At 55.9% G+C, this 24,754-nt stretch overlaps 4 protein-coding genes across 14 annotated transcripts in view; 2 read left to right on the forward strand and 2 right to left on the reverse strand.

The window, feature by feature from the left end:
• On the reverse strand, nt 1–18,030 carry CIITA (class II major histocompatibility complex transactivator). 7 transcript variants are annotated; one of them, XM_081965555.1, is made up of 18 exons: nt 18,012–18,030; nt 8,922–9,017; nt 8,657–8,776; nt 8,118–8,177; nt 7,741–7,806; nt 7,517–7,558; nt 6,829–6,978; nt 6,547–6,666; nt 4,697–6,350; nt 3,977–4,150; nt 3,562–3,633; nt 3,235–3,315; nt 2,657–2,749; nt 2,152–2,235; nt 1,783–1,866; nt 1,327–1,410; nt 937–1,050; nt 1–545 (listed from the first exon to the last, which is right to left on the reverse strand). In XM_081965555.1, exons 2-17 carry the CDS (start codon nt 8,947–8,949, stop codon nt 975–977), a joined length of 2,988 nt encoding a protein of 995 aa, XP_081821681.1. In that variant the 5' UTR covers nt 8,950–9,017; nt 18,012–18,030; the 3' UTR covers nt 1–545; nt 937–974. The 7 variants fall into 7 exon arrangements, with proteins under 7 accessions (XP_081821681.1, XP_081821679.1, XP_081821682.1 ...); XM_081965553.1 differs by lacking the exon at nt 18,012–18,030 and adding an exon at nt 11,580–11,702; XM_081965556.1 differs by lacking the exon at nt 18,012–18,030 and adding an exon at nt 10,783–11,573.
• Nucleotides 13,003–17,706, forward strand: TVP23A (trans-golgi network vesicle protein 23 homolog A). 4 transcript variants are annotated; one of them, XM_081965562.1, is made up of 7 exons: nt 13,678–13,886; nt 14,143–14,222; nt 14,820–14,964; nt 15,641–15,730; nt 16,160–16,288; nt 16,797–16,928; nt 17,175–17,706. In XM_081965562.1, the coding sequence occupies exons 1-7, from the start codon at nt 13,737–13,739 to the stop codon at nt 17,232–17,234; spliced, it is 786 nt and encodes a 261-aa protein (XP_081821688.1). In that variant the 5' UTR covers nt 13,678–13,736; the 3' UTR covers nt 17,235–17,706. The 4 variants fall into 4 exon arrangements, with proteins under 4 accessions (XP_081821689.1, XP_081821688.1, XP_081821686.1 ...); XM_081965563.1 differs by lacking the exons at nt 13,678–13,886; nt 16,797–16,928; nt 17,175–17,706 and adding an exon at nt 13,003–13,486 and having other exon boundaries at nt 15,596–15,730; nt 16,160–16,790; XM_081965560.1 differs by lacking the exons at nt 16,797–16,928; nt 17,175–17,706 and having other exon boundaries at nt 15,596–15,730; nt 16,160–16,790.
• NUBP1 (NUBP iron-sulfur cluster assembly factor 1, cytosolic) overlaps nt 17,838–24,754 on the reverse strand; it is a 10,219-nt gene continuing 3,302 nt past the window's right edge. Inside the window, exons 1-12 of one of the 2 annotated variants that reach the window (XM_081965558.1) lie at nt 23,182–23,280; nt 22,038–22,142; nt 21,329–21,462; nt 21,076–21,144; nt 20,586–20,618; nt 20,150–20,240; nt 19,725–19,879; nt 19,242–19,352; nt 18,796–18,898; nt 18,562–18,645; nt 18,220–18,312; nt 17,838–18,122 (exon numbers count right to left, since the gene is read on the reverse strand). In XM_081965558.1, the coding sequence (XP_081821684.1) occupies nt 18,260–18,312; nt 18,562–18,645; nt 18,796–18,898; nt 19,242–19,352; nt 19,725–19,879; nt 20,150–20,240; nt 20,586–20,618; nt 21,076–21,144; nt 21,329–21,462; nt 22,038–22,142; nt 23,182–23,224 (981 nt within the window). In that variant the 5' untranslated portion in view covers nt 23,225–23,280 and the 3' untranslated portion in view covers nt 17,838–18,122; nt 18,220–18,259. Of the gene's footprint in view, nt 18,123–18,219; nt 18,313–18,561; nt 18,646–18,795; nt 18,899–19,241; nt 19,353–19,724; nt 19,880–20,149; nt 20,241–20,585; nt 20,619–21,075; nt 21,145–21,328; nt 21,463–22,037; nt 22,143–23,181; nt 23,281–24,754 lie in introns of those variants that run through there. The other variant, XM_081965559.1, reaches the window with a different exon arrangement.
• Nucleotides 23,337–24,754, forward strand: part of TEKT5 (tektin 5) — a 10,972-nt gene continuing 9,554 nt past the window's right edge. The window contains exon 1 of the mRNA XM_081965557.1: nt 23,337–24,406. Within this exon, the coding sequence (XP_081821683.1) occupies nt 23,840–24,406 (567 nt within the window). The 5' untranslated portion in view covers nt 23,337–23,839. The remainder of the gene's footprint in view (nt 24,407–24,754) is intronic.

A 24,754-nucleotide genomic window follows, 5' to 3' on the forward strand; every position in this document is an offset into this window, starting at 1 on the left:
GACGCTTCTAGAAAAAGATTTATTGACAGTTTCTCAGGGAAATGAAAACTACAAAGGGTTAACTTGAATAACAGGCGTGTGCTCAGATCACTAGACAAAAGCTTCTGATACACTCCAACACATGCACACCCTCCACAGTTGCTGAAGCTTAAAATGACCCTGGGGGTCCAAGATTCCAGTTATGCCTTGCCAAACCTTTTAGCAAGCTGCAAGAGACTGATCATACGTTCATGTAGCTCTCAAAGGGAGAAGAGTTTATTCAGAAAGCACCAGCATTCTTTTTCTTTTTCTTTTTAGAAGAATCAGTTGCTTATTCTCCATAGATCTCCCTCCTAAGTCAAATAACTTTTGATGCACCCACCTATGCGCAGAGACACACCAACATTTCCCTTGCCTTTGCCCTTCACTTCACAAAATTTGGGACATAAAGTCCAGCTGCCCTGGAGCGGATTCTTTCAGAAAGGGGATCCAGGGATCGTGTTGATGGAGAAAAAGAAGCAGCCTTTATGGATCACCCAGCTTTAATTCAGCAGCAGAATTTCCTCCTGCGTGAGAGAAAATGGGGGGTGGGGGGGAGGCCTCTCTTAAAGTCATGCGGCCCCCATAGGAGGCTTCCTAGCCTTGGATTCGGTGAGCCATGGGGGGCAGGGAAGTGAAGCTTCAGCCTGGCTGAGGGAGGGGGCACTGATAATGCAATCTGTTTATTAATTAGCTATATTGCTGACATTAATTGAAAGAGATTTTTGTCCTGGGACAAATGAAAGCGTTTGGATAGCTGGGGGCTCAAAGGGCCCTACTGATAAAGAGCTTCTTAGGACTGATGAGCCAGGGGAGAGTGGGAAGCCTGCAATTCAGCATCTCCTCCACAGGGGGGAGCATTTAGGAAGCCGCATGTAGAACTCTGGAAGTCCCTGCAGGTGGCTGGAAGAGACTCACCCACCGCAGAATCCGAAGCGACCACTCAGGGGCTGCCCCTAAAACCTCCGGATCCGAGAATCCAGCTGCTGCAGGTGATCCAGAACCCCATGAGGGATCATTGGGTTCCACAACCTGGAAAGGGTTTTAAAGAGCAAAACGTTAAAGGCAACTGGGACCCCTGGGTCTCCCTCCAAAAGACACGAGAGGGCAGGAGGGTTTTCTTGGGCCTCGGTGTCTGATGCGGGGAGGGGGGGGCTCCCACTCTGCAGTCGGCCAGGGATTTGGGGACATCGCAGGCACCCCGCATTGTCCTGCCCATCACCTCTTCCAAAGACACATCTGTTGAATCCAAGGCAGTTTGAAGTGGCCCTTTGTGCATCCCGAGATCACCAAGAAGCCCAAACTTACGCCAAGCTCCGGATGCCAGGGCATCTCCTCAAGTGCTCCGTCAGACACCGGGCTCCGGCGGCAGAAATCTGGTTGCAGTGTAGGCTGGGGGTGGGGGTGGGGCAAAGGAGGCACAGGCAGAATTACAGGGACCCCCTTTGCCAGAGACCCCCCTTGAGGCAGAGAGCCAAGGGCTCAGCAGGGGTGGAGACTTTTGGCACCCTTCTGGCTCTACACGGCCTCCTGGCATTTGGGGGTCTGGGTGGGGCACGTGGCTGAGCCCCTCAAGAGTTGGGGGGGCAGAGTCCCTCTTTTCCACCCCATTGAACATCCAAGCAGCTGGGGTGACTGCAGTAGCTAAGGGGTGCCTGCCTCAAGATTGGGGGGGGGAGCAGTCCTGTGCGAAAGTCTGCTTTGACTCCCGGGAATAAAACCTCCCCCCCCCCAGCTCTCAGCTACACACCACAGCACACTTACTCCAGCACCCGCAATGCACACATCTGGGGCAGCACCTCTGCCATACGCTTTGCTCCTGCATCCCCAATGTTGTTTTCGTACAAGCTGCGGGAGGCAGACCAAGAGAGAGGCTGAGCGGCTGACCCAGACTCTTCACACTCCCTCCCCCTCCCGGAACTCTGTCCAGGGCCACGTAGGGGCAAGGAAGGAGACCCAGCCCCAGAGGGGGGGAAAGACCCTTTCCTAATCTCCCTTTGGTAGGTGGAGAGCAAGAGCCAGCTTTCTGATCTGCTCCTGGGGGGATCCAGTGGATCCAGCGGTGTGTCCAGGCTGCTGGGGTCACAACCCCCATCTGGCATTGGCTGACGGGGGGGGGGGGGGAGGACTCACCTGAGGGTCTTCAGCAAACGCAGGGAGGGGAGGGCTCCGGCCAATAGCTCAGCGCCCCGGTCGGTGATCTTGTTCCGGGACAAGCTTGGGACAAAAGATGGTTAAATTTAGGATGTTTTAGGTGGAAGGGGGGGTGTCCTTTCCCTCCGTCTCTGGAACGTCCGGTTACGTGAGGCTGGTGGGAGAGGGACCCCCCTCAGGGGCAGCCTCTTCCTGAATGAATGTTACTCTTTTATTGTTTTCTGTTTTTTAAAAAATTCTGTTTATTAATCTCTCCCAAGAGTTTTGGCTGTTGGGCGCTTTGTAACTATTACATGTTCCTCCCTGTTTCATTTGTTCATGTGTGTACACACACACACACACACACACACACACACACTCACACACACACACTCCCCCCCCCCCAAGTGGTTCTCTGGGGGATGCAATGGGGGTGGGGTGGGGGGCTCCATTCTGGGACAGTTCTGGCTTCCTCCAACCAGGAGTTGCACAACAATCAACTTACTTCAAGGTCTCCAGAGACGCCAAGCGAGGAAGGACGCGGCTGAGGGAGCCCACCCCTTCGTCTCCAATTTCGTTCTCATCAGGGGAATCCAAGCTGGGGAGCAATCAAGCCAGAACGGCTGCAAATCCTGCTTCATCTGGGGGGGGGCTTGGGGGGGGACCCAGGCCAGGGGAGCAAGGGGGCAAGGGTTGGGGGGCTGCCGTGGGACTTTGCTTTCCTTCCCAAGCTCAGAAGAGGCTGCCTACTGAGAGGCCCCTCGGTGCAGCTAGGTGTAAGGGTGTGTGTGTGGGGGGGGGGGGGCAGGATTAGGAATAACCCAGAAGCCCCTTTCAGCTCCTTCATGGAGGGTCTTGCTTGCCAGGCCAACGTATCCTGGAGACCCAGAAGGGCAACCTTGATGGGGAGGGAAGGACCACCGGGGAGTCCCCTCCCTCTTCCTGCGCTCCTGGTGATCTCAGAACTCTGTGCCTACATCTGGCATCTCACAGAGAGCCCCCCCCCACCTGACACCCCCCCCCAATTCAAAGACACTCCCAACATGGAAGCTGACTCGGGAAGGGGCTCTTTGGCTCACTTACTCCAAGTGCTGAAGAGCTGAGAAGGCAACCAAAGAATCCGCCAACTTTCGGAAACCCTCCAAGCCAGAGCTGGGCCCGAGGCTGCAAGGCAAGTGGGTGGGTGGGTGGGTGCTGGCATCCTGACCCACAGCCCCTCCTGTGCCCCTGCCAAGTCTCCCCTTCCCTTGTTCCTGTTGGCCAAGAAGTCATCAACTTACCTAAGGCAGCTGACTGGAAGCCCAGGTGGGAAAGCATGGATGTTCTGAGGTAGACTGCCTCAGCACAAAGAGGTTCTGCTTTCAACCAAGTGCTGAATTCTGCTCTTAAGATACACAGAGGTGGACTCACCTGAATTCTAGCCGCAGGAACCCAGCGATGGCTGGAATAAGACGGCCGCTGGAACCCGCAGAGACTTCCCTGCTGAGCCAAAATGGGGTTGGGGGCAAAGAGGGTCGGGGTGTGAAGGGCCCAGAGGGCGAGGCCTCTCCAGCTGCAGCTTCTTCCCTAAGCTAGCACCCTCCATCTTCACACCCCACCTTCAGCTACACCTGGGGGGGGAGGGGAGGCCACCTCTGGTCAAAGTCCCCCAAAGTTTCTCCTGCCGGTCAGACTGGGCCCCTCCCCTCCCCTCCCCCAATCCCTGAGCCCAAAGCCGGGCCTGGAGACAGAGGGACTGGGATTCCCCACCTCCAGCCGGCCTTTGGGGCTGCCTGCATGGCACCCCTGTGCTGAGCTCCCTCCCCGCGGGGCCCCCGGCCCTCACCCTTCCGCCATGTCTCTCTGCAGCTGCACCAGGCCAAGAAGGGCCTCCACGTCCCCCATCGTCTTGGCCCTGAAGGGCCCCACCAGGAACTTCTCCATGGCCGCCTGCAGCGCTTCCCTCTCCCGGACGTCCCACAGGTGCTTCCAGAGGGCCACGGCTTCCCCCAGGGAGACCCTGCAAGAGGAGACCCTGAGGAAAGTGCGGGGCCCTCTGGCTGCCCCTCCCTCCCCCGCTGGGAGGGCCCAGCTCTCTCTCCTGCGGCAGCCGGGGGAGGTGGCATTGCCCAGGGCGGCCCTGGCTCTCTGCCTTTGCCCTGGGCAGATCTTGGGTTTGGGTCCGGCCCTGATGGGCACACGGCCACGCTGGAGGAAGCAAGGTCTCCTCCCTCACCTTCCCAGACGGTGGATCGGCCCCCTTCCACCCGAGAGAGAGCTTCATCAAGTGAGGATCCCTCCAGCTGTGGCAAAGGGAATGTTTATGTGCCCACTCAGGCCACTGGGGGCCAGCCAAGAGGCCTTCAGGTGAAGACTAACTCCCATCGGGGGCCTCAGAAAGACCCCCCCCCCGATATTTAGAAGCATTCAAGATGTCCTGTCTAGCCCCCCTCCCTAGAGCCCCTGCCCTTTCTTTGGCCCTTCCCTCCTAACATCTGGGCCTTGGTTCTCGCAACCTGAAGCCCAACCCTCACCCAGATGCAACCCCCCCAAAACTTCAGCCAACCTGAACCTGGTGACGCTCTTCATGCCGACCAGCTTCCTGAGCCCGTCCAAGGGAAGGCAGCTGCCCCTCAGGTCTACAGAGAAGGTCTTGGAGGACCTTCTCAAGATGGAGTGCAGGACGCTGACATCTGGCGGGGGGAGTGGGAAGCCCAGGAAAGAGAGCTCCGGTCCCAGCTCCAGGCTGACGTGCTTCCAGAGGGATGGATCCTCGGTCTCATGGACGCAGTGGAGCAGCTCCAACAGTTTGTCTGGACTGAAATCCCGAATGGGAAGTTTCCGGATGAACCTGGAGAGGCTTCTCTGCTTCCTCGCCATCCTCTTCTCTGCATCCAATTCACCTTCCTTACCAAAGAGGAGGGGGCCGCTGAGCTTGTCCTTTAAGAACAGCAGCCCAGACAAGAAACGGGGCACCAGGCCCCCCGAGGAGGGGGATTTCCTGAACCTGGCCCCCCAGCCCAGGTATTGGGTGAGCTTTTTGCCCTTCATCTCTTCGGCAAGAGTCAAATGCAGGGCCAGCAAGAAATCCTGGACCACGAAGCTGGAGAAGGCACAGACCCCCCTCTGCTCCACCATGAGCCCTGTCTTCAGCGCAAACTCCTTCACGGCTGCGGAAGGGAAGTGCCCGCTCAAGAGGGCCTTTTGGCACCTCTGCCCCAGAAACCAGGAGACCTCAGCCAAGGCAGCGATGGCCTGGCACCTCGAGTCCCTGCCGGGTCCTGCCGCACTTGCCGCCTTCTGGAGGAGGTAGGTGACGAAGAGGCTGGTGAGGGTGGAGGGCAGCTCTCCCCCTCCGGTCTCAAGCGCAGCCTGGCAGAGGAACCGGCAGAGGCCGGGATTGCCACAATGGCTGAAGAGGTACGGAGAGGCCCTGATCAGGTTCGCCTGCTGCTCCCCGTGGGCAGAGCCCTCCAAAGAGCGGGCGAGGCAGAGCGAGGCCTGCTCCGCGGAGAGGCCCACCACCTGCAGGACCGTGTCCACCCGAGGGAAGTACCGGGGGAGCCTTTCCTTGGGCCGCCCGGTCAGTAAGAGGGTGCAGCCGTTGAGCATCTCCCTTTGGAAGAGGGGGGCCAAGGTGGCGCCAAGGCTGGAGGCTTCCCTGCAGGGCGGGCTCCCAGAAGCGGAGGGGAAGCCCTCGGGATCCTTCAGGTCTCCCATGCCGTCAAACAGGAGGAGGACCCTTTCCGGCTTCTGCAAGAGGCTGGCGTAGACGCCATCGAGGCCCTGGCAGGAGCCCCCCAGGGAATCCGCCAGCAGGGACCTGAAGTCGTGGTAGGTGCCCTGCAACAGGCTCAGCCTCTGGCAGTCGAATCGGAAGACAAAGTCGAACTGGGGCAGGAGGCCCTCGGCCCAGTCCAGGCAGATCTTCTGGACCAGCAGGCTTTTCCCCGTGCCGGCCTTCCCCAGGACCACGATGACTCTGCTGCCCAGGTCCTTTTTCCCGGCCGTCTGGAACAAGCGGCTTCTCTCCACGGAGGCCTTGCGCTTCCCTCCCAGGTGGCACCGCCTCAGGTCCGCGCTCCTCCCACACCTGCTGCCCAGGTGATGCTGCACCAAGTCCCTCTCCAGGTAAAGGTGTCCCAGGGGCTGCCCAGGCCTCGAACGGTATTCTCTGCGGAAATGCTCCTTCAGCTGTTTGCAGAAAGCCCTGACCAAGCCTGGAGGAGGAGGAGGAGGAGGAGGAGAGGGAGAGGCTCAAGGGGCAGCCAGGGGCAGCGGAGGAAGCCCTTCGAGGGATTCCCACATCCGGCTCTGAGGACTTCAGCTTTGGTGCTGCTCTGGTGCTGCTCTGGTGGTCTTGGGATCCAGCTCCCTTGGAGTCGGCTGGTGGCCAGGACGAACGGGAAAACTCACCTGGGCAGGTTGCTGCATCCGGGGGCCAGCAGGGCTGCGGGGCACTTTCGAAGGTGAAGATCATCTGGACGTTGTTCCTGTGGCGAGGGAGGCACCAGAGCTCCCCGCTTGCAGAGGGCCCTGGGAGAGAGAGAGGGAGAGAGAGGAGGAGGAGGCTTGCTCCCGGCCCTCCTTCCTTTCTGCAGGAGAAGAGAGAACTGTGGCCCGGGCAGAGTCAACCAGGAATCCCGGCCCAGCTGGTCCGAGGGGGCTGCTGGGGTCTCTGAAGGGGCTTCCACGTACCAAGCGCTTCTGGGGATCTGCCCGCAGGCCCCACGGTGGCCACCAAAATTTGCATGTGGAAGTCGGGTGGAGAGTCGGTGCCATCCTGGCCGGGGCTCAGCGGGATGGCGAGGGGGTCTCCGCTCACAATGCACAGAGCCGGCGGGTGGGCTGCCAAGGAAAAGGAAGGTTAGGCCAGGTGGGCTCTCTCCCCTCCCCTCCCCTCCCTCCCTCCCTCTCCCAGGCAGAAGCCGTCACTCCAGGGGGGGCAGGGGGGGCAGGGCGGGTGTTTGCACCCAACTGGCCGGAAGGTGGAGCAGGGAAGTGGAAGCCCCTGGAGGCCTCCCCCCACTCCTCCGCTCGTCAAGGCCAAAGCCTGGAAGTTTCCCGTTTCATTTCCTTGCAGCCTTCAGATGCACAGGACTTCCAAGCCAGTGGCTGTGGATGATGGGAGTTGAAGCCTCAGGCTTGGGGAAGAGCTGCTTTGCAGCCCCTGGAGGGCTTGCCACTTTGTACGGGAGGGAGCGCTGGGGGAGGGGTGGAAGGCAGGAGTAACAGGGAAAGCCCCGAGGGGAGGGGAAAGGAACAGGGCGAGGTGGGGGCCATGCCAGCAGAGCTTCACGTGGGGCCTTTTCGGGAGGGGGAGGGGCTTGGGGCAGGGCCCCAGTTTCTGCAAGAGAAGCCCCCACGGAGGGAGCAGCCCACTCACCCAGCCTCAGGCGCTTGGCTTCGGGGCCTTCCGAGGAAGGGCCTGCGGGGGGGAGAAACCCTGGGTGAAGTCTTTGGGCAGGGAGCAGATCAAGGGTCTCGGCAGCCCTGCCCAACCCGGCTCCAGGCTGGGAGGATGTGCCATCCTCTGGAGCTGAGCAGCCTCCGCCTTCACCCAGCGCCTGGAAGCTCTGGACCGCCTCCTGCTCCGGCCGCCCCTCTTACCTCGGCTCCTGGCCTCTGCGCAGCCCCCGGGCCCTTCTGCAGCCCCCCCATCCCAAAAGAGGCTTTCTGGCATGGAAGAGAAGAGCGAGACGGGACGATTAGCACGTGGGGGGGGACCGATGGGAAAATAACAAGGTGGGGGCAGGCATCCCAGGATTAACCAAAGCCCAAGGAGCCAGTTCTCATGAAGGACAGGAGGGAAGGAGGAGCCAGAGGTGCACGGAGCCCTTTGCCCCAGGAGGCTCCCCTGTTTAGGCAGCTCCGAGAGGCAAACGCCACTCTTCTGCGCCCCCCCCCCATAGGCCCATCCTGACCGCGGGAAGGCCGGACTCCCCCTGGGGAGCCCTGGAAGCAGAGCCGGGAAATCCGGGGCTCACCAAAATGTTCGTCCACTGGAGCCTCTTGCTGGTCTTTCAGCAGATATTCAGCCAGGGCAGCTAAAGATGGGAGGGGGACATGTGGGGGGGGAGGGAAACTTGGTTGAAATGTCAGGCACCACAAATCCTTTCCAAAGCGCAACCCCCCCCTCATCAAAGCATTGTGCCACCCCCTTAAATTCAGCTCCTGGAGGGGAGGGGCCCTTCACTGCAATGGAAGGGGGGGGGCGATGGCCCAGGCTGCCCTCCTGCCCTGCTGCCCCCCCCCCAGATGTCCTCCGTTGGGCATCCCGGGGGGCTCTTGGGGCAGTTGGGCTCCTGAGTCGGGTGGAGCTGCTGCCCTGACTGGAGACGGGCACCGTTTCCCACCAGCTGCTCCTCCAAAGGGGGGGGGGGATTGGCCTTTGTGCTCCAGCCCCTCTGGGGTTGCCCTACTGACCCCCCCCACGGCCTTCTCGGGTCCCGGGCTGTGGTCTAAGGGAGGGCCCCGCCTCTGCTCGGATGCGCCCTCGGGCCGCTGACCCTCAAGGGGGACCCACCAATTTTGTCATAGGCCTCCCCCATGTCGGAGCAGAGGCAGACGACTTCTCCGCTTTCGTCGCTCTCCACCGTGTAGAAGACCTCGGGGTTGTCTTGGTCGTCCCTGGCCACCTCGGACCCTTGGATTTGGGGGAAGAGAAGACGCCGTTGGTGACCCTTCTCTGGAGGTCTGCCCCACGGAGGCCAGAGCTCCCTGCCCTCCTCCGCCTCCAGAGAGACCGGCTGCCCTCCCAGCAGCTGCGGAAGGAAAGGGGGCTCAAAGACCTGCAGGAGCCTCCTCCATCTCGCCCATCGACGCCGGGTGGGCCTTGCTCTGCAGTCAGGGGGTCTCCGGTGGGATCCCTCCAGGGTTCACCTCATCTGGGGCAGGAACAGCCGGGAAGAAAAAGGGGAGAAGCTCTGAAGAGGGTGGGGGAGGGCATTGCTTTGAGGAGACCCCACCACCTGCTTTGGGGAGAAATGATTAAATGCCACTTTCCTGTCCTCACCGTTTTATGCCCGGAATCTCTTTCCCAAGAAGTGGGGAGAAGATGCTCTGAAGGAAAGTGACCTTGGGGGGATTTTTGCAGGAAAAGGGACGCAGGAAGGTGGCTGATCCAGGCTTTGCTTTATTGGGGTTTCCTGAATAAACCACCACTAGATATCCGGCTTCCCAGTGAGGCTCTAAGCTATAAAACAGACTCTGCAAGTTGGCTGGGATCAGCTTATTGAGCCTCTGAGGGACCCCCAGGTGGAAAACACAAGGCAGTCCCAGCCACTCTTCTACGCCCCTGTTTTTGGCCCTGAATGGTTCAAAGGAGAGACCTCACAGCTGCATTGGTCATAAAAGGAGAACAGAAAGTGGGCTCAGATCTCCTCCTTCTATAAATATCTGGAGGGGAGAGGGGGGCGGCGACTGCAGCTTAGCTCAAACAAATGTCAAAGAGGGCAAGAAAACATCCCATCTCCTTGGGAGACACCCCCCCCCCCAAAAGGAGCGCCGTGCCACTCGTAGCAATTCCAAAGTTTCCCCCGATTCGCGATTGCAGTTGTCATACTGTGGTCTCTGACATGAGGATGGGGTAAAGAGCAGAGGGAGAACCCCTTCCCCTCCAGAAAGGCATGCAGGAGTAGAGGCCGGTGGGCAGCCTTGAGCCTCTTTCAAACCCCCAGGTCTAGCCAACCTTCCCAGAGTCAAAATGGTTCGGCTCCTGGTCAGCAGCACCAAGCGAGCCTCCGTCCAGCCCGAAGGCCTGGGCTGAAAAGTGAACCACGTTTCTCCAGTCGCCTCCCTTTGCAAAAAAGAAGTGCAGCTCACTGCACACCCAATCAGGGATTCTACCCGAGGCAGAGCTGCGAGACCCTGCAATACCCAGCCTTTAACAGGGGAGGGGGCTTCCCCTTCTGCTCTCCTCCCTGAGGATTTGAGGGCAGGCCCAGCTTGCCGGTTGTCCTCTCCAGGGTCCCTGGCTTTCTTTCTCCATCAGCAACACCACCGGCTAACCTTGACAGCATCAATGAACAGGGGGGTGGGGGGGCTTCCCATAGCGCCCTTCTCACACTCCGGTTGGCAAAGGCAGCACGGGAGAGCAGCAGAGGATTGGGAAGCCAGAAGCAGAGAAATGAGATTCTCAGGATGGGAGAGGGGGAAAAAAAACCAACCTTGTAGGAAACTTTCAAACCATCCTTTCTGCAAAAAGGCTGGCATGGCGAGTTCTGGATGATGAGCCATCCTGGATGCCCCTGGGCAAAGTGGCCAGGTTGCCAGTCCTTTTGTCCTGCCGCAGGTGACTGCCCGTAAAGGGTGGGAAAATCCCAACACAGAAGGGAGGAGGAATTCCCCTCCGTTTCAAAATTCTGTTTCAAAAACAATCTACCGAGAGCTTCCAAGATCGGCAACTCCCTTCCCTGAGAAGAGATGCCTGCCTGGCTGATACCCTGGCTTTCTCCTCTGCCCGACCACCCTCCTGGGTACCTACCGTCCAGGTGGCCACACACACCACTTCAGGCTCATGCGGAGGAGAGCTGGCTCCAAGGGGCTCCTCACTTGCTTTCTGTGTGCAACTGACAGACCAGAAGTGAAAGTAGACTCTGGTTTCATTCTCTCCTCTCTCTGATTCTGATTCTATCGGGTCCACCCATTTACCTCTGTGTACTCTCCAGAGTCTCTCTGTGGCTCCGGGGGTTGCTCCTCCCACCCAGGGCCCTTCCAGGCAGGACAGTTTGGCCTCCCCGAGGGCGGCCAGTGTACGGCTGCAGTGTGGACGCTGGCACCAATACGACTGCACGGGCATCAGTGCTCAGGAGAGACCAGAGATGGCGAGGGCTGAGCTGGGAGCCGGCCCAGACCATCTCACAGGCCACTGCTGTGGGACTCCCAAAGCCACGTCCCAGGGGACAAGCGGATGGTCAAGGAAATGGGACGGGGGGACGGGGGACGGGGGACGGGGGGGGTGTCAGGTGGATGATGAAGTTAGCTGGCGCCCTGGACTGCAATTCCTTTCCCAAATTAAACATTTTTTAAATAGTTTCAAGATTTTAAAATGAGATTCTAAAATGTCCCCCTGCCCTATTTATGACATTAAATTGAAACTCAACAATATTTAAAACATAAGATCCAAAAGGCCGTTGGCAAAACCGATGGAGAAAAAGGCCCATTGAGTTCTCAAAAAGGATCAATCCTACCTATCGGACGGATACACAGGATCTCTCCTCCTTGAGGATTAGCGTTCATCGATTTTGGAGTGAAATTTAAATTCATGCTAGATTTAAGTACCTACCTGTCTAGCTATCTGTTTGAAATACACAGCCAGGGAAATTATCCAACTGGCCAGGAAGGAGGGGCTCCTCAGAGGGAGACCCCGTGTCCCTTCATTCCTTCCCCACAGACCTACTGGGAAATCTGCAGTGCACTGAGACTCCTAGGACATTAGCCAAGCTTACCGGTCCAGTTTCTAGTCCTTAGTGAGACCGCTCCGTTCTTAGCATTTTCTCTAGCATTGCCAGAAAGCTGTAAGGGAGAGAGGCAGGTGGGATCCGGTGGCCCAGCCTGTTTTCCAAGCAGGGTCAGAGCAAGCTTCCTTGCTAGATCATCTGGGTCTTTTTCATCAAGTAAAGTCTGATAATATTCCTTTGAGAGAATTCCTTCCCTCAGCATGGAGTCCAGGAAGGTTTGAACCTGTGGGGCCGAAGCAGTTAATAAAACCTCCCTCACTTTGGGCAAGATTTGCTTGAAAAGATCCATTTTGGCAGCACGAGCACTTGGGTTTCTCTGAATTATTTCTGCGGCACTTCCCTGTTTTTATACGGACATTTATACGGCGGACGCATCTTACCAGGTTTCCAAAAAGATGAAGTGAAAAAAGGAAAACTAACAATGCCTTTGATTTGGGGAGTCATCACTAATATTTCCTCATTTCGTGGAACGCCTGACAGCGTCTTCCAAGGATGCCGTCTCTCATATTTTTTCTTCATTTTTAATCGTTTCTAAAAATGAATCTTAGCAATAATGGACGGATTGCTCAGTTGCAGTTAATAGCAAAACTTTACAGCGCAGGTGGGAAGGTTTTATTTTTATTTTTGAAAAAAAAACCCAAGAGTGGAAAATTCACCCAAACTGTTGCTAGAGTCAAATAGAGACTTTGTTCAGGGGGGGGGGGGGGGCAAGAGAGCGTCTTGCTTGTGAAATTACACATTTAACTCCATGTGCCTATTTGCAGTTTCTGGACACTCCTTTGATGCTGCCCACTCCAACGCCCCTCCCTTTAATTCACCCCAAGAGACTCCAGAAGTGCAGCAGTGGGATCGGGGGGGGGGGGGGGGCTGGCTGGTAGAGACCCCTAGGGAGATGGGGGTGCGTTTCCCCCCACCCTCCGGCGCAAGTGGCTGAAGAGGAGCCAGGCTATAGGAGCTCTGCGAAGCTTCTCCGGGGGGGGGAGGGAGGGGGGAACTCCCCCCACCAGGAGAAGAAGCGGGCACCGCGGAGGCTGCCTGAGCTTTTAGTCCCGGGATGAAGCCTCCTGTGGCCGGGGCAGACGCTGCTGAGGCTTGGGGTGCATCCCTGGGGAGGGCAGCTCAACAGAGCCCAGGGCAGGAAGGGGAGAAGCAGGCTCCCCACTGTGCGCCCGGCCACCTCGCTCGCCCTGGCGGCTCCCCCTCTGGGTTCACCTGCGACCACCACGGGGGGGGGGGGAAGGCTCCTCGGGGGCAGCCCCCGCATCTCCTGGGGGCATTTCTGCCTCAAAGGGCAGCCAGCCAGCAAAAACACCTCCTGAAAGGCGAACCTGCCTGGCGGGCGTGTCTCCTAACAATGCAGGGGAATTCCAGTTGCTCAGCCCTGCCAATGCCCGCCCCATGCGGACAGAATGCTGCCTTTACGAAGCTTGGGGGGGGGGGCGAGGGGCGGTAGGAGCCCCTTCCCCCGTATGCCCGAGTCTTCTGCTGCAGATTTTCAGCCCAGGTTTGGCATTTCGGGCTGCATTTCAGCTGGTGATGTTGCATTAGCTCCTTGGTTGCCATGAAGCCAGGCAGTTCTGCCGTACCTGGCAGGCAGAAGGGCAGGTTAAGTGGAAAACCTCACTAAGCAGGCCAAGGAGGGGCCTCGGCAGGGCTCCCAAATTGGGAGGCCGGAAAGAGCAGCCCACACCGGGGGACCTTGGCCTGTCACCCAGGAGCTGCCCAAAGCCAGGCCGCCTCTGGGCCCACCTGCTCCTTGCCGCCTGGGCACCAGCATCCCTGCTCCGGTCGCCATAGCAACGGCCAGGAGGAGGCAGGATGTTGGGTGGATCCTGCTGACATCCGCAGAGGCCAGAGGAGGAAGAGGAGGAGACGGAGCCAAGAAGATGAAGCAGGTGGGGGAGAAGGGGCTGGAGGGGAGGGGAGGAAAACCCGGGTATTATGGGCTGGCTTTGGACCGACAGGATGCAGCAGGCTGTGTGTAGAGCGGGGAGAGAGAATTCCCTGCACAAGGGGGTCTGCGAGCATCTTGGGCACCGAGTGCAGAAACAGCGCAGGCCGCCAGGAAAAACAGGCAAGGGGGCAATCGGGGCTGGGAGCAGATTATTTTGAACGGAATCCCTTTTCTGGAGGGAGGCCTTGCGCATGGGTGTGTGTGTGTGTCCACACATGGTGTTTCTGGAAACCAAGAGGCAGGGAGGCACCAGGAGCGACTCAACCCTCCAGTCCAAACAGAGGCTCCGTGTGCTTCCCAGACCCGGAAGAGGCATCTCCACGCAGGAAGGCAGCCAGCCGGCAAGTGAGGCCTGGCGTGGAAGGGGAAGGAGAAGCCCCTTGGAAACATTTAGAAGCAGGAGGGGAGCGGCCTTGCCAGTCACAGGAGGAAGGGGCCGGGGTGGGAGAACTCTGCTGGAAGAGGAGGACGGAAAGAGGCCTGGTTCTGCCGGGGTCTCCGGGGTCGGCTTTTGAGGGCTCCATCCCCCCTTCTCCCCTGCGATGCCCTTCTGAGCTTGGGCGTGCATGTGATGCTCACAGGGTCCCTGTCTTTCAGATCTTAGCAGATGACACAGAAGACGTCTCCCTGGACTTTGGGAATGAAGAGGAGCTGGCCTTAAGGAAGGCAAAAGTCAGGTAAGGGAGGGGTGCCCCCCCCCAAAGGCCTTCTATTGGTTCTATAAACAGACCTCTTTGTTATGTCCGGTGCTTTGCGCAGGCAAATTGGGCTGCACACAAGTTTAGTATTGTTCCTACAATTGTTTAAGTGTAGCCTAAACGTTTTGGATTTGCTTTTAAAAATACTTGATTAAATATGGTGACCTTTGCTGTTTGGGTCCAGCTCTATCCAAAAGAGGCTTCTTTCACTGAGATTCACAGGTGCAAATGAAACATTTCTCCCTGCTGCTCTCTCGTGCCTACTGTTGCCAGGTGGGTAACTATTAGATTCTCTCATAACGTCCCAGGCGCCCTTACAATCGGCCTGGCTGTAAACAGTTCACCTTTCTTCTCCTTCTCACAATGGAAACGCACCCTGCAGCAGGGCCGGCTGGCTCTTGCAGCCGATGCAGCTTCACCGTGAAGTCAGTGTGCCAACGCCCAACCAGACCCGTCTAGCCTTTGCCCTCCACTCGGGAGCCCCAGAGCAGCCAAGAAATCCTGCGTTACCTGAATGTTTAAAGCAGGAGTGTCCAACTGTGGCAACTTCCAGAATTCTGGATGGTTCCTTCCTAGGTACCCGCTGGCCACCTTTTTCCACCTCTTCTTCCGCGTGAGTGCCATCGTGACCTACCTCTTCTGCGACTGGTTCAGCAAAAGCTTCATCGCCTGCTTCCTCCTCATCCTCCTCCTCCTCTCCTTTGACTTCTGGTCTGTGAAGGTAGGCCTTCCGTTGGCCTCTGCCCAAGATGCCCCGCTGGGTTACCTTGGCCCTTCACGATGCCAAGGAAGACAGGCGGCCACTAAGCTCCCTTCTCAGTTTCATCTGCTCTTCCTCGGCTTCATAAAACTTAATTGCACTCTTGTTGGCGGACAGATAAAAGCAGCAGATAAAAGGAAGTAAACATTGTATTTGCTTTATTGGGTGCAAGTTTGCTATTTAACGGATGCCAATTATGGAAAAGTAACTTTGTTCTCCTAGATAAAAAGGGAGCGAAGGGTAAGGTGGTATCTTGGGCATCACCACCAGCCCAAGCCGGGATCAAGCAACTGGAGGGATGAACGTAAAGGCCGTAGTTGCAGCAAATGCAACGAGGGAGACCTACTCTTCCATAGCTTTGCAACCCAGGGGCTGCCAGGCCATCAGCTCCCCTCTCAGCAGCCGGCAAAGTCACAGGGTCGCAGTCCTCCCCCAAGGGGCTCTGAGTCACAGTCGGCTTCTCCAAATTACGGCACAGGGAAATGGTGGGATGCTGGTTCTGGTGGACCCAACCTGGCTTAGGTGGGACGAAGGGCCTCCTACATTTCTGTAGTTCAAGAAACTCCCCAGACTCCCCAATCTTTGTTCCCAGCAATCTCTCCCTAAAGGGCCCCCTGTCTTTTATCTGCCCCATCAGAACGTCACCGGGAGGCTGCTGGTCGGTTTGCGATGGCGGAATCAGATCGACGAGGATGGGAGGAGCCACTGGGTGTTTGAGGCAAGGAAGGTAGTCCTCATGGCCGTGTTTCTTCTCTTTCCAACACCTGAACCTTTGGCTCAGTTCATGAAGGGGAGCCATTTGCTCTTGAACTGCAAGAGAAGAGCCTGAGCAGCCCCTTCCCAGCCCAGGGGCAGCCAGAGGGCAGAACCCCCATCACCGTGGTTGGAAACGAGGGGATTTTTTTAATTCCGGGCCTGGAAAAGGGAGGGGGGGGCTGAAAGCTTTGTGCGTTTGGGAGCGCCTGCACTTCAGATTGTTTGTTCTTTTGGACCACATAAACCCAATCAAGACCTCACATTTTAAGGAAGTTTGCTTGCCAGCATGAAGAAGTGAATCTGCTTTCCTAATCTGAGACAGTATCTGTTCCCATTTCTGTTGAACGCGGTCGCCTCGAGAGCAATATCTGAAGGCCATTCGCTTTCCTCTTCTCTTGAGGGCCCATCTAGGGTGGCTCCCCCCACTGAGGCCGAAGCCCGGATCTTCTGGCTGGGGCTGATCGTCTGCCCCGTCATCTGGACCCTCTTCTTCTTCACCACCTTCTTCTCCCTGGAGCTGAAGTGGCTGGTAAGGGCCGGCCTTCCTGGGCAGGGTCCCCCTGGGGCTTCTGCTCAGCTGCAGCCACTGCTGGATACTTTGTCAGCAGGCGGGGATGGGGTAAAGCCTGCGGGGGGGGGGCACACATGGCCCTTGTGCGCTGGGGCCCCCCAAAGCATTTTCTGGGTGAGGAGACGGGAAGAACTCGGTCCTCTTTTGCGTGGCCTCGGACAGATTGGCTGAGGGACTCTGGCAAACCTCCCTCAGCCAACTTTCCCGAAGGCTCTGCTTTCAGCTGGGACTTTGCACTAAACGAGACCCTCAGGAACTTTAATTCTACAAAATATCCCCGTGATTCTGTGAGGGTGCTTTGCACAATCATAAAAAAAAGCCAGCCTTTCTGAAAGCCCTCCTCATCCACCAGCCATGCGGAGGGCTGCTCTCCCAGGTCCCAGGGGGGGCTCTCCTCCTGAAACCTTCCAGTCACTAGAAGCCTCCCTACGGCTCTGCTGCCCCCCCACCCCCCTTTGTGTTGCAGGCACTGGTGATCACTGGTATCTGTTTCCAGGCGGCTAACCTTTACGGCTACGTCCACTGTAAACTCGGGGGCGCCTCCCAGACCATCTGCAAAGTCGCCCCACACTTCCCAGCCCAGGAGATCTTCCAGAAGGTGAGCGGGAGAGCCTCCTGCCCGACTCTGGGGGTGAAGCATCAGTGGGGAAGAGTGGAGATGTAGCTGGCTCTTTCAGCAGAGGGAATCGCTCAATAAACCCTGGCAATGGGGGGTGGGGAGGGGCTGTAGCAGAGGCAGGCCTGAATTCATGGGGGGGGGGGATCTACTGTTCCTCCACACTGGCCTTGGCTTGCTGGGTTTCCCACCTCTTTGGCAACCAGCCTTCTTTTATTGCTCCTGCAGGAACGGTCGGAGGACTTTCCCAAAAACGTCCTGAAGCACCTGGGGACCCAGAGCCATTAAGAGGAGGATCCCTGGGAAGTCCCCGGGGGACGGCTGCCTTTTGCTATCAGCAGCAGAGCAGCATCCCTTGTGACGCTTCCTAGAATAGCAGCCCTTTTCTAGGAAGCTCTTCCGGCCTTCCCCTCTGCTGGAGCAGGAGGCAGGCTGATGCCGAGCTCCGATCCCACCCCCAAAAAGAGAGGGGCGCTGGCTTCTCCCTTTGTGAGGCCGGCTTGGAAACCTCTTCCTCTCCCTACCCCTTTGGGAGCGTCCCCTCGAGGCCCTTAGCGGCTCCCTCGCAATTGGGCAGGAGGCCTCCAGCAGGCCTGGCACAAGCATCCACCCCATCTCCGATTCTGTTACCCATCATCTCAGCCTCAGGCTTTCTATGGCTCTACGCAGGGACTGGGTGCGCACGTCGCACCTTTCTTTCTGCCCCCGTTCCCCTGTGGAGGATGCTGGGGGCGCTAACCAGTCATCCTTCCTGCCGGTCTCTCCCTGGGGAGCAGCAAGGGCCACGAGAGGAGGGCCTCTGCCCACAGCCTTTGCCTTCGCCCTGATCTGAGAGGCAGATGAGGAAATGAAACCGCGATCCCTCTGCTTAGAGCTAGACAGACGCGAACAGACAATGAGTTGTTTTTATTTGCATTCTTAAAAGAGCTGACATGGCACTGCACGGCATTTCTCGTGAACAGGACCCTGTCGGTATCGCCCTTTTAAAACACCTGGAGGATGAGGCTAAACAGAATTTAGGAAACAGGCTTTAAATAATCCTCAAATAGAAAAAGAAAGACTTACGTTTTTCTCAATAAAAGCAACCTCTGAACTTGTCTCCAGTGGCTGATTTCACTAGTGAAGGTAATAATTAAATCATGATAAGTGGATCTGCTCCCAGGAACAAAATGCAGCCTGTTTTGGAAAATTTAGAAAGGCTCCCCTCAGAAAAACATCTCAGATAGGCAAGTATTATTCAAAGGTATTTATTTCCACAAACATGTTTATGCACCTATATAGATTTGCACAAAGGATCCACATTCCTCAGCTACTCAGATCATGTCTTCTTCCTGTGGGGAGTTCTGGACACAGTAGTCCTGGATTCCTGCGAAAAGATCCAAAGCAAGAATTGGACTCAAACTCCGCGATGCCCCCCTCTCTGGCCGGCTTCTAGCCACAGGCATGAAGGCCACAAGGTGGCTTTGGGTGGCCTGGGAGGCCACTATTACTCAAAGGAGTGGCCTGTGGCTGAAAAAGACTGCGGCCCACGGAGATTTGCTGTCCAAAACAATGTAAAAAAAAAAAAAGGACCACCTGATATGCTCGGATGTGGCCCCCGAAGGGCTGAACTCACTTTGGATAATGTTCCTGCAAGATAGGGTGGCTGGAGAATGTGGTGCTTCAGCTAAGAAAGAGTGGCCTCTGTCACAGCTTTTTCCTGCTCGAGGAAAGGGGGAAAGGGAAGGTGCAGATTTAGTGAAATGCTCCCTCCAGTTGCCCACCAGGGTGCCTCATCCACTTGGAGGAACAGAGATTCTCACTGCCAATCTGCTGTTTGGCGCCAAAATGCACCAACGGGTTATCTTACCTATTTGAGGGTCGAGAGGCATTTTTCCCAGGAGAGGCACGTTCAAGGTGCAGCACATCTTCTCTGCACCCCCCGTGGTGAGAGGAAATATTTGGGACTCTTTCTGTAAAAAAGGGGGAAAACTGTCACACAGGCGCCGAGATGTACCAGAAAGGAGAGGCCTGAATGTTTGTGCCACACAGAGGGGTCTCCTCGTGGCAGCCCAGAGCAGTGAAACTGAGCCTGCAGCCCCCTCCAAGGGAGGGAACACCCCTCCCTGGCCAGCGGCTCAGGGTTGCAGAAGCTCTCTGGGATTCATAGGAGAGCCCTTTTGGTAGCTGGAGGCACAAAGGGAGAAGAAACTTTGAAGGACTGGGTGGGGGTAACAGAATCTCACCGTGCAAGGACTGGACTCGGCAAGAATTAATTGTCCTGCTTAAAAGTTATTAAAAGAGATGTAACGATACCTTACATTTGGGGCATACGAAGCCGCTCATATTTTCCACCACTCCAATGACAGGTAGCTTCACCTTACGGCAGAAGCTGATCTCTTTCCGAACATCTTGGAGTGCCACTTCCTGTGTGAAAGAAAACCATTAATCCAGCTCTCCCACATTAAAGTCGCCCTTGAAAGGAAACAGTGGCCCACTGACCACACCGCCCTTAAGGTTTGGCCCAGGGCTCCTGCAAGCATTGCTGGGGGAACTCCCACCTTGAAATCTACCTTCTTCTTCTGTTCTTCCTGCCCTTCCCCTTCTCACGTGGCCTCCTCTCCCAAACCCCAAACAGCTGTTCCCCATATTATTTCTGCAATTCTGGCCGGATGGACTGATTCTCCTTCAAAACTGGCTCATTCACTTCCTGCTCTAATTGTGCTTCCCACTTACTTATATGCTTACAGCCCAACTGAAAAGCCATTTTAGTCCCATTACTGAGGTTCCGTATCCCACCTGTGGGGTGGTGATGATCACAGCCCCATCGACTCTGGCGCTGCTGAGAAACTGGACTATGGACATATGTTCATCTGAAGTTCCCGGAGGGGTATCTACAATCAGGTAGTCAATTTCACCCCAGTCCACATCCCGAAGAAACTGCTTAATCATCCCTAAAAATAATAACAATAAAAAATAAAGGGAGGAACTGGGCCTTTGGGGTGCCTGAAATTTACCTCAATCCTGTGTCTCTGTGCTGCAATGTATTTTTCTTAATATATTTTCACATGGCCAAAATAAGACAAAATAATTATCAACTAATTATCAAGCTCCAGAATTAGAGCTAGTTTAATTTTAACTAAACTTGTGGAAGTTCCAGAAGCCATGCCATTCAGATGCAAATCAGGGGCTGGTATTTTTTGCAAGGGCTGAGAGACACAAACCGTTTTTTTTCGGTCCTCTCCAAATAACAGCATCATCAGGGCTGCTCAGCAGAAACCCCACTGACATCACACCCAGGTTTTCTTCCACATACTAGAAGACAGAAGCACATACACAACTGATAAAAAAAAAAACATGGATGCATTATTATTATTTCTGTGTAGGAAGCAGCTGCAACCTTATCACTCCTAGAATTCACAAAGAGATCAAGAGATCTGTATCTAGGCCAAACTTTTTCAGAAAGTAAATAAATCTGTTTTCAGTCAGTAAATTAACATTAGGGACTTCAGCACCAAAATAGGGGAATATACGACAGGCCATCTAATGTTTGCTTTTTCTTGGCTAAAATATATTCATTTCTAATGACTGGAATTGGCAATCAGCAGAAAAGACCAGAGTTCTCACACATTTTATGAAGAAACAGCCACAGCAACTCACCACTGGAGACCAGCCGGATCCACTTTGATGAACCTGAAAGGAGGTTTGGAAATGTTAATATGAACATAGCACCTAGCATTACAACAATTTGCTATTGCTCTAAATTTGTAATTCAAAGTGACAGGTGATTTATGATGATGATATTCATGTAGTTAGAAAAAAAACCCAATACATAAATTTCCCAAGACTAGATATTGGTAAGAGATTGACAATCAACAAGCATCCCCCCCACCAACCCCCCCCCCCAAAAAAACAGCCATGCGCTCTGTTTTAGAAACATGCAAGTTTGCTACAACAGAATTTTCTGTTCTGAGATAGACCTTTTAAATACATCGTATTATTAGTTTCAAAAAGGCCAGTTTCCCACTTTGCAGAACCACAAATAAAAAATAGTGTGTCCGGGTTACTTTATTTTTATCTAGAAAGCTGCATTTTAAAAAGGACTGCAGGGCATAAGCAACACAACCATTTTTGACATACGAAGCCACACCTGTTCTCCCTCAAGGCCCATGATTTTCGGGATGGATGGTCCACAAATGTCAACGTCCAGCACGGCAACCTGGCGTGGGAACACACAGTCTGGATTTGCAATTTGCAAAAGGACATAATCACTATTTGCTATCAAGCAACATTATTTATGTGCGGCCTTCCTCATGAAGCCATCATGAGAAACAGCTTGTTCCTCCTCGTCTCCAATGTCAGGCCACTGTTACAACCACCTCTGCGATACTGAAAAACCTCACCTGCGTAGTTTCCTCCTCTGCTAATCCGTGGGCCAAGAGAGCAGTGAATGTGCTCTTACCCACACCTCCTTTCCCAGAGAGCACCAGCAACTTGTGCTTGACAGCTTTCATTTTTTCCTTGATTTCCTCAATAGCTTCATGGAGGGGAAAACAACAAAAAAAGCTTTAATAAAACATTTTGTATTTGAGGCTGGAGGGAGTCAGATATGGTACGGAACACGGTCTTCCTCCCATGACTGAGTGGCGCTGCAATAGGCTTCGCCCCCAGCCTGCCATTAAGTCCCCCCCACCTCTTAGAGCAGGGGTGTCCAAACTTGGGAACTTTAAGACTTATGGACTTCAACTCCCAGAATTCCCTAGCCAGCCATTCTGGGTGGGGAATTCTGGGAGTTGAAGTCCATAAGTCTTAAAGCTCCCAAGTTTGGACACCCCTGTCTTAGAGCAATAGCACTTAAGACTTATATATCGCTTCACAGCCCTCTGAGCGATTTACAGAGTCAGCATGTTGCCCCCTACAATCTGGGTCATTTACCAACCTGGGAAGGATGGAAGGCTGAGTCAACCTTGAGCCGCTGAGGATCGAACCCCTCACTCACAGCTCAAAGGCAAATGAAAAAAAAAAGCATTGAGAACCCTGCAAGCTGCCATCAGGGGATCCTTCCCAATCTCATTTCTTCAAGCTCACTTGCATAATGCACGCATATCATACCTGGGTCGGGGCCAGCAGGTTGTCCCAAGGAACACAAACCCTGGTTGGGGCATCCTTGGCAAGCATCAGCCTTGCCTGCTTCATTGCTGCCAGTGCCCGGACAGTCTGGTAGGGATATGAAAAAAGGAGAATATTCACACTGGAGGAAGAGGAGGAGCCACAGGCTAGCCTGAATGGCAACAGATGGTGGCCGAAAAGCTAGCATCGTTTTTAGTAGGTCAGGGAGAAAGAGTGTAGAGAGAGAAAAAGGCTGGGTGAGCAGGACCACGGGGTGTGAGTTCCAGGTGAAAACAGCACCAAGAATCCTAGTCCAGCCTGGTTGGAAGTCCACCGAAGGGGATTCCTTCCCTCCCTCTGGAAGGACAGAGGACCTTCCCTGCCAGGCTCTTCAGGGACCTTAAAATTGCCCTCCTATCACTCCCCACCACAGCCGCCTCCCGCCCCCCTTGCTAATATTTCAAATGGACCCCAAAACCCGGCTCTTGGCCCGGGGCCTTTGGCGAAGGTGACTGGAGCCTCAATTTCTTCTTTGGGCCCAGCTGCTCTTCCCACTTGGGCCATCTGGGACTTTAAGCGCTTCCAGCAATTTGCAAACTGCCCAGAGTGGCGGGCCGTCCGGAAGAATATAAATTTAATCAATTAGATTTTTGTCCCACCTTTTGTTCTCTCTCACACACACACAGCTGAAGGCTGCAAAAACGGCTCTCTGTAGTTTATATATCTTATTGTTTATTAAACGTTTATGTCACCCGCTCCCCTACAGCAGGAGCTGGCTGGGGAATTCTGGGAGTTGAAGTCCACAAGTCTTAAAGCGGCTATGTTTGAAGACCCTGAAGGCAGGATGGGCGCAAAGAGGGCGGCACCAGCCGCCACCGCGGGCTCGGATTGGCGGAAGCTCGCAAGGGGCAGAGCCTGAGCAGTCCCGCCCCGCCGCCATTTTGCAGCTGGCTGGGGAATTCTGGGAATTGAAGTTCACAAGCCTTCAAGCTGCCAAGTTTGAAGACCCTTGCCCTACAGGGTGACTCTGGACGGCTTAAGAGTTAGAAAAGAAATAACTCTCTCTCTCTCTGCGGCCGCGCTCCCAGGCCTATCCAGGGGCTACGAGGGCGCCTCCCCCCGTCCGCCCGGCGCCCCCGCTCCTCACCGTGAGGCCGCCCGTCGAGAGTAGGCCCGCTCCCCTCGGCCATAGCAGCGCCACTGCCGGAAGAAGAGCGCACTTCCGGCCGTTGGAGACACGCCAAAACGGCTTCCCCCCCCGCGGTGCACCCGAAAGAAATCCCCCGGAAAAAGGGAACGGGCGATGCGGTTCCGGTTGAAGCGCGGAGGGAGGCTGGCGAGGCCGAGCGAGGGGAAGGAAGCCCTGCCTCTCTTTTCCGGCCTTGGTCCAGCCCCGCACCTTGGAGCAGTGCGCCCCCTCAGCGCCCCCAGCTCTTTGGCTTGGGGTTATTCAGGGGGGCTGGGAAGCTGGCGGCTGAGGCCTGACATCCCCGCCCCCCTCCCCGCCGAAGAGTGACCCATCTCCCAGAATTCCCCAGCTGGGATGCCGCCTGGGGAATTCTGGGGGTTGAAGTCCAGCCACCCTCAGGTTGCCCAGGTTGAGAAAGCCCGCTCAGGGCAAGCAGGGAGGCATTTTAAGCAGGCAGTGGGGAGGGGGGCCTCTCCAGGGCCCTTTTGTGACACCAGCGCCAAGTCACAGTGCCAGGCTGTGCTGCAGGGACAGAGACCCCCCTCCCCCCCAGGGCAGCTGAATTGCTTTTGGGCCTTGGGCTGCCAGGGAGGTTGGTGACGACCTGCGGCGTTTGATGGAATTCCTGGGCACCACCCAGACGGCCAGCTACTGCGGACCAAAGAAGAGCTGCCTGCTGCCAGAGGTGGCCCCCACCAGCCTCAGCCATGACAGCTACCAGGCTTACTACCTGCCAGGCTATCGCTACCTGAACTCATGGAGGCCCAGCCTCTTCTACAAGGTCTCCGCTTTCCGACCCGGCGATGAGGGGGCCGGGCGCCTCAGTGCCCCGTTGCGGCCCCCGACCATCCTGCCCTCGGTGAGGTCGTCCCTCTACGCCCGCTACAGTCCCCACGACTGGTACAAAGCCAACGCCGTGCAGATCAAAGGGTCGGAGGCGTACCGGCACTGGGCCGGGCGACTGAACGCAGACAGTGCACGGCTCATGCAAGACAAGGACCAGTTGACTCGGCAGCAGCAGGAGGATTCTGGGAAAAACCTCGGGCAGAGGCTGGCCGATATCGATTTCTGGCGGTCCGAGCTGACCTATGAGCTTGAACGGCTACTGAATGATACCCGTGCGCTGGACACTGCCAAGCGGCGCCTGGAGTGTGCGGCTGATGAAGCCCAGGGGCCTCTCCAGGCAAGTGTGGCACCCCCGGTGCTGTCAGGCTGCTATCAATGTGGGGTGCTGGAGAAAAGGCACTGGCCTCTCTTGTGGCCACCGCGGAGTGATGCCTTGCTAGCCGTTTCCCTGGTGGGAACTAAGTTAGTTCTAACATTCTCCTTCGGTGTAACACTGCAGCAGCCTTCGAATGTTAGGCAAGCCCTTGGAAAGATAGCAACATACTTTTTATTAATAACCTATCCCTAAACTAGGCCATCAACAGCCTCACAAAATGACAAACAAGGTAAAATGACCTGTGCTCTCTGCCAAAGGCAGCTTGCAGTGGAGATGTGGAGAAACACTTCCAAATGATAGATTCCGCCA

The sequence above is a fragment of the Natrix helvetica genome (genome assembly GCF_964273705.1).
Source record: "Natrix helvetica genome assembly, chromosome: 13".
Classification (NCBI taxonomy): domain Eukaryota; kingdom Metazoa; phylum Chordata; class Lepidosauria; order Squamata; family Natricidae; genus Natrix; species Natrix helvetica.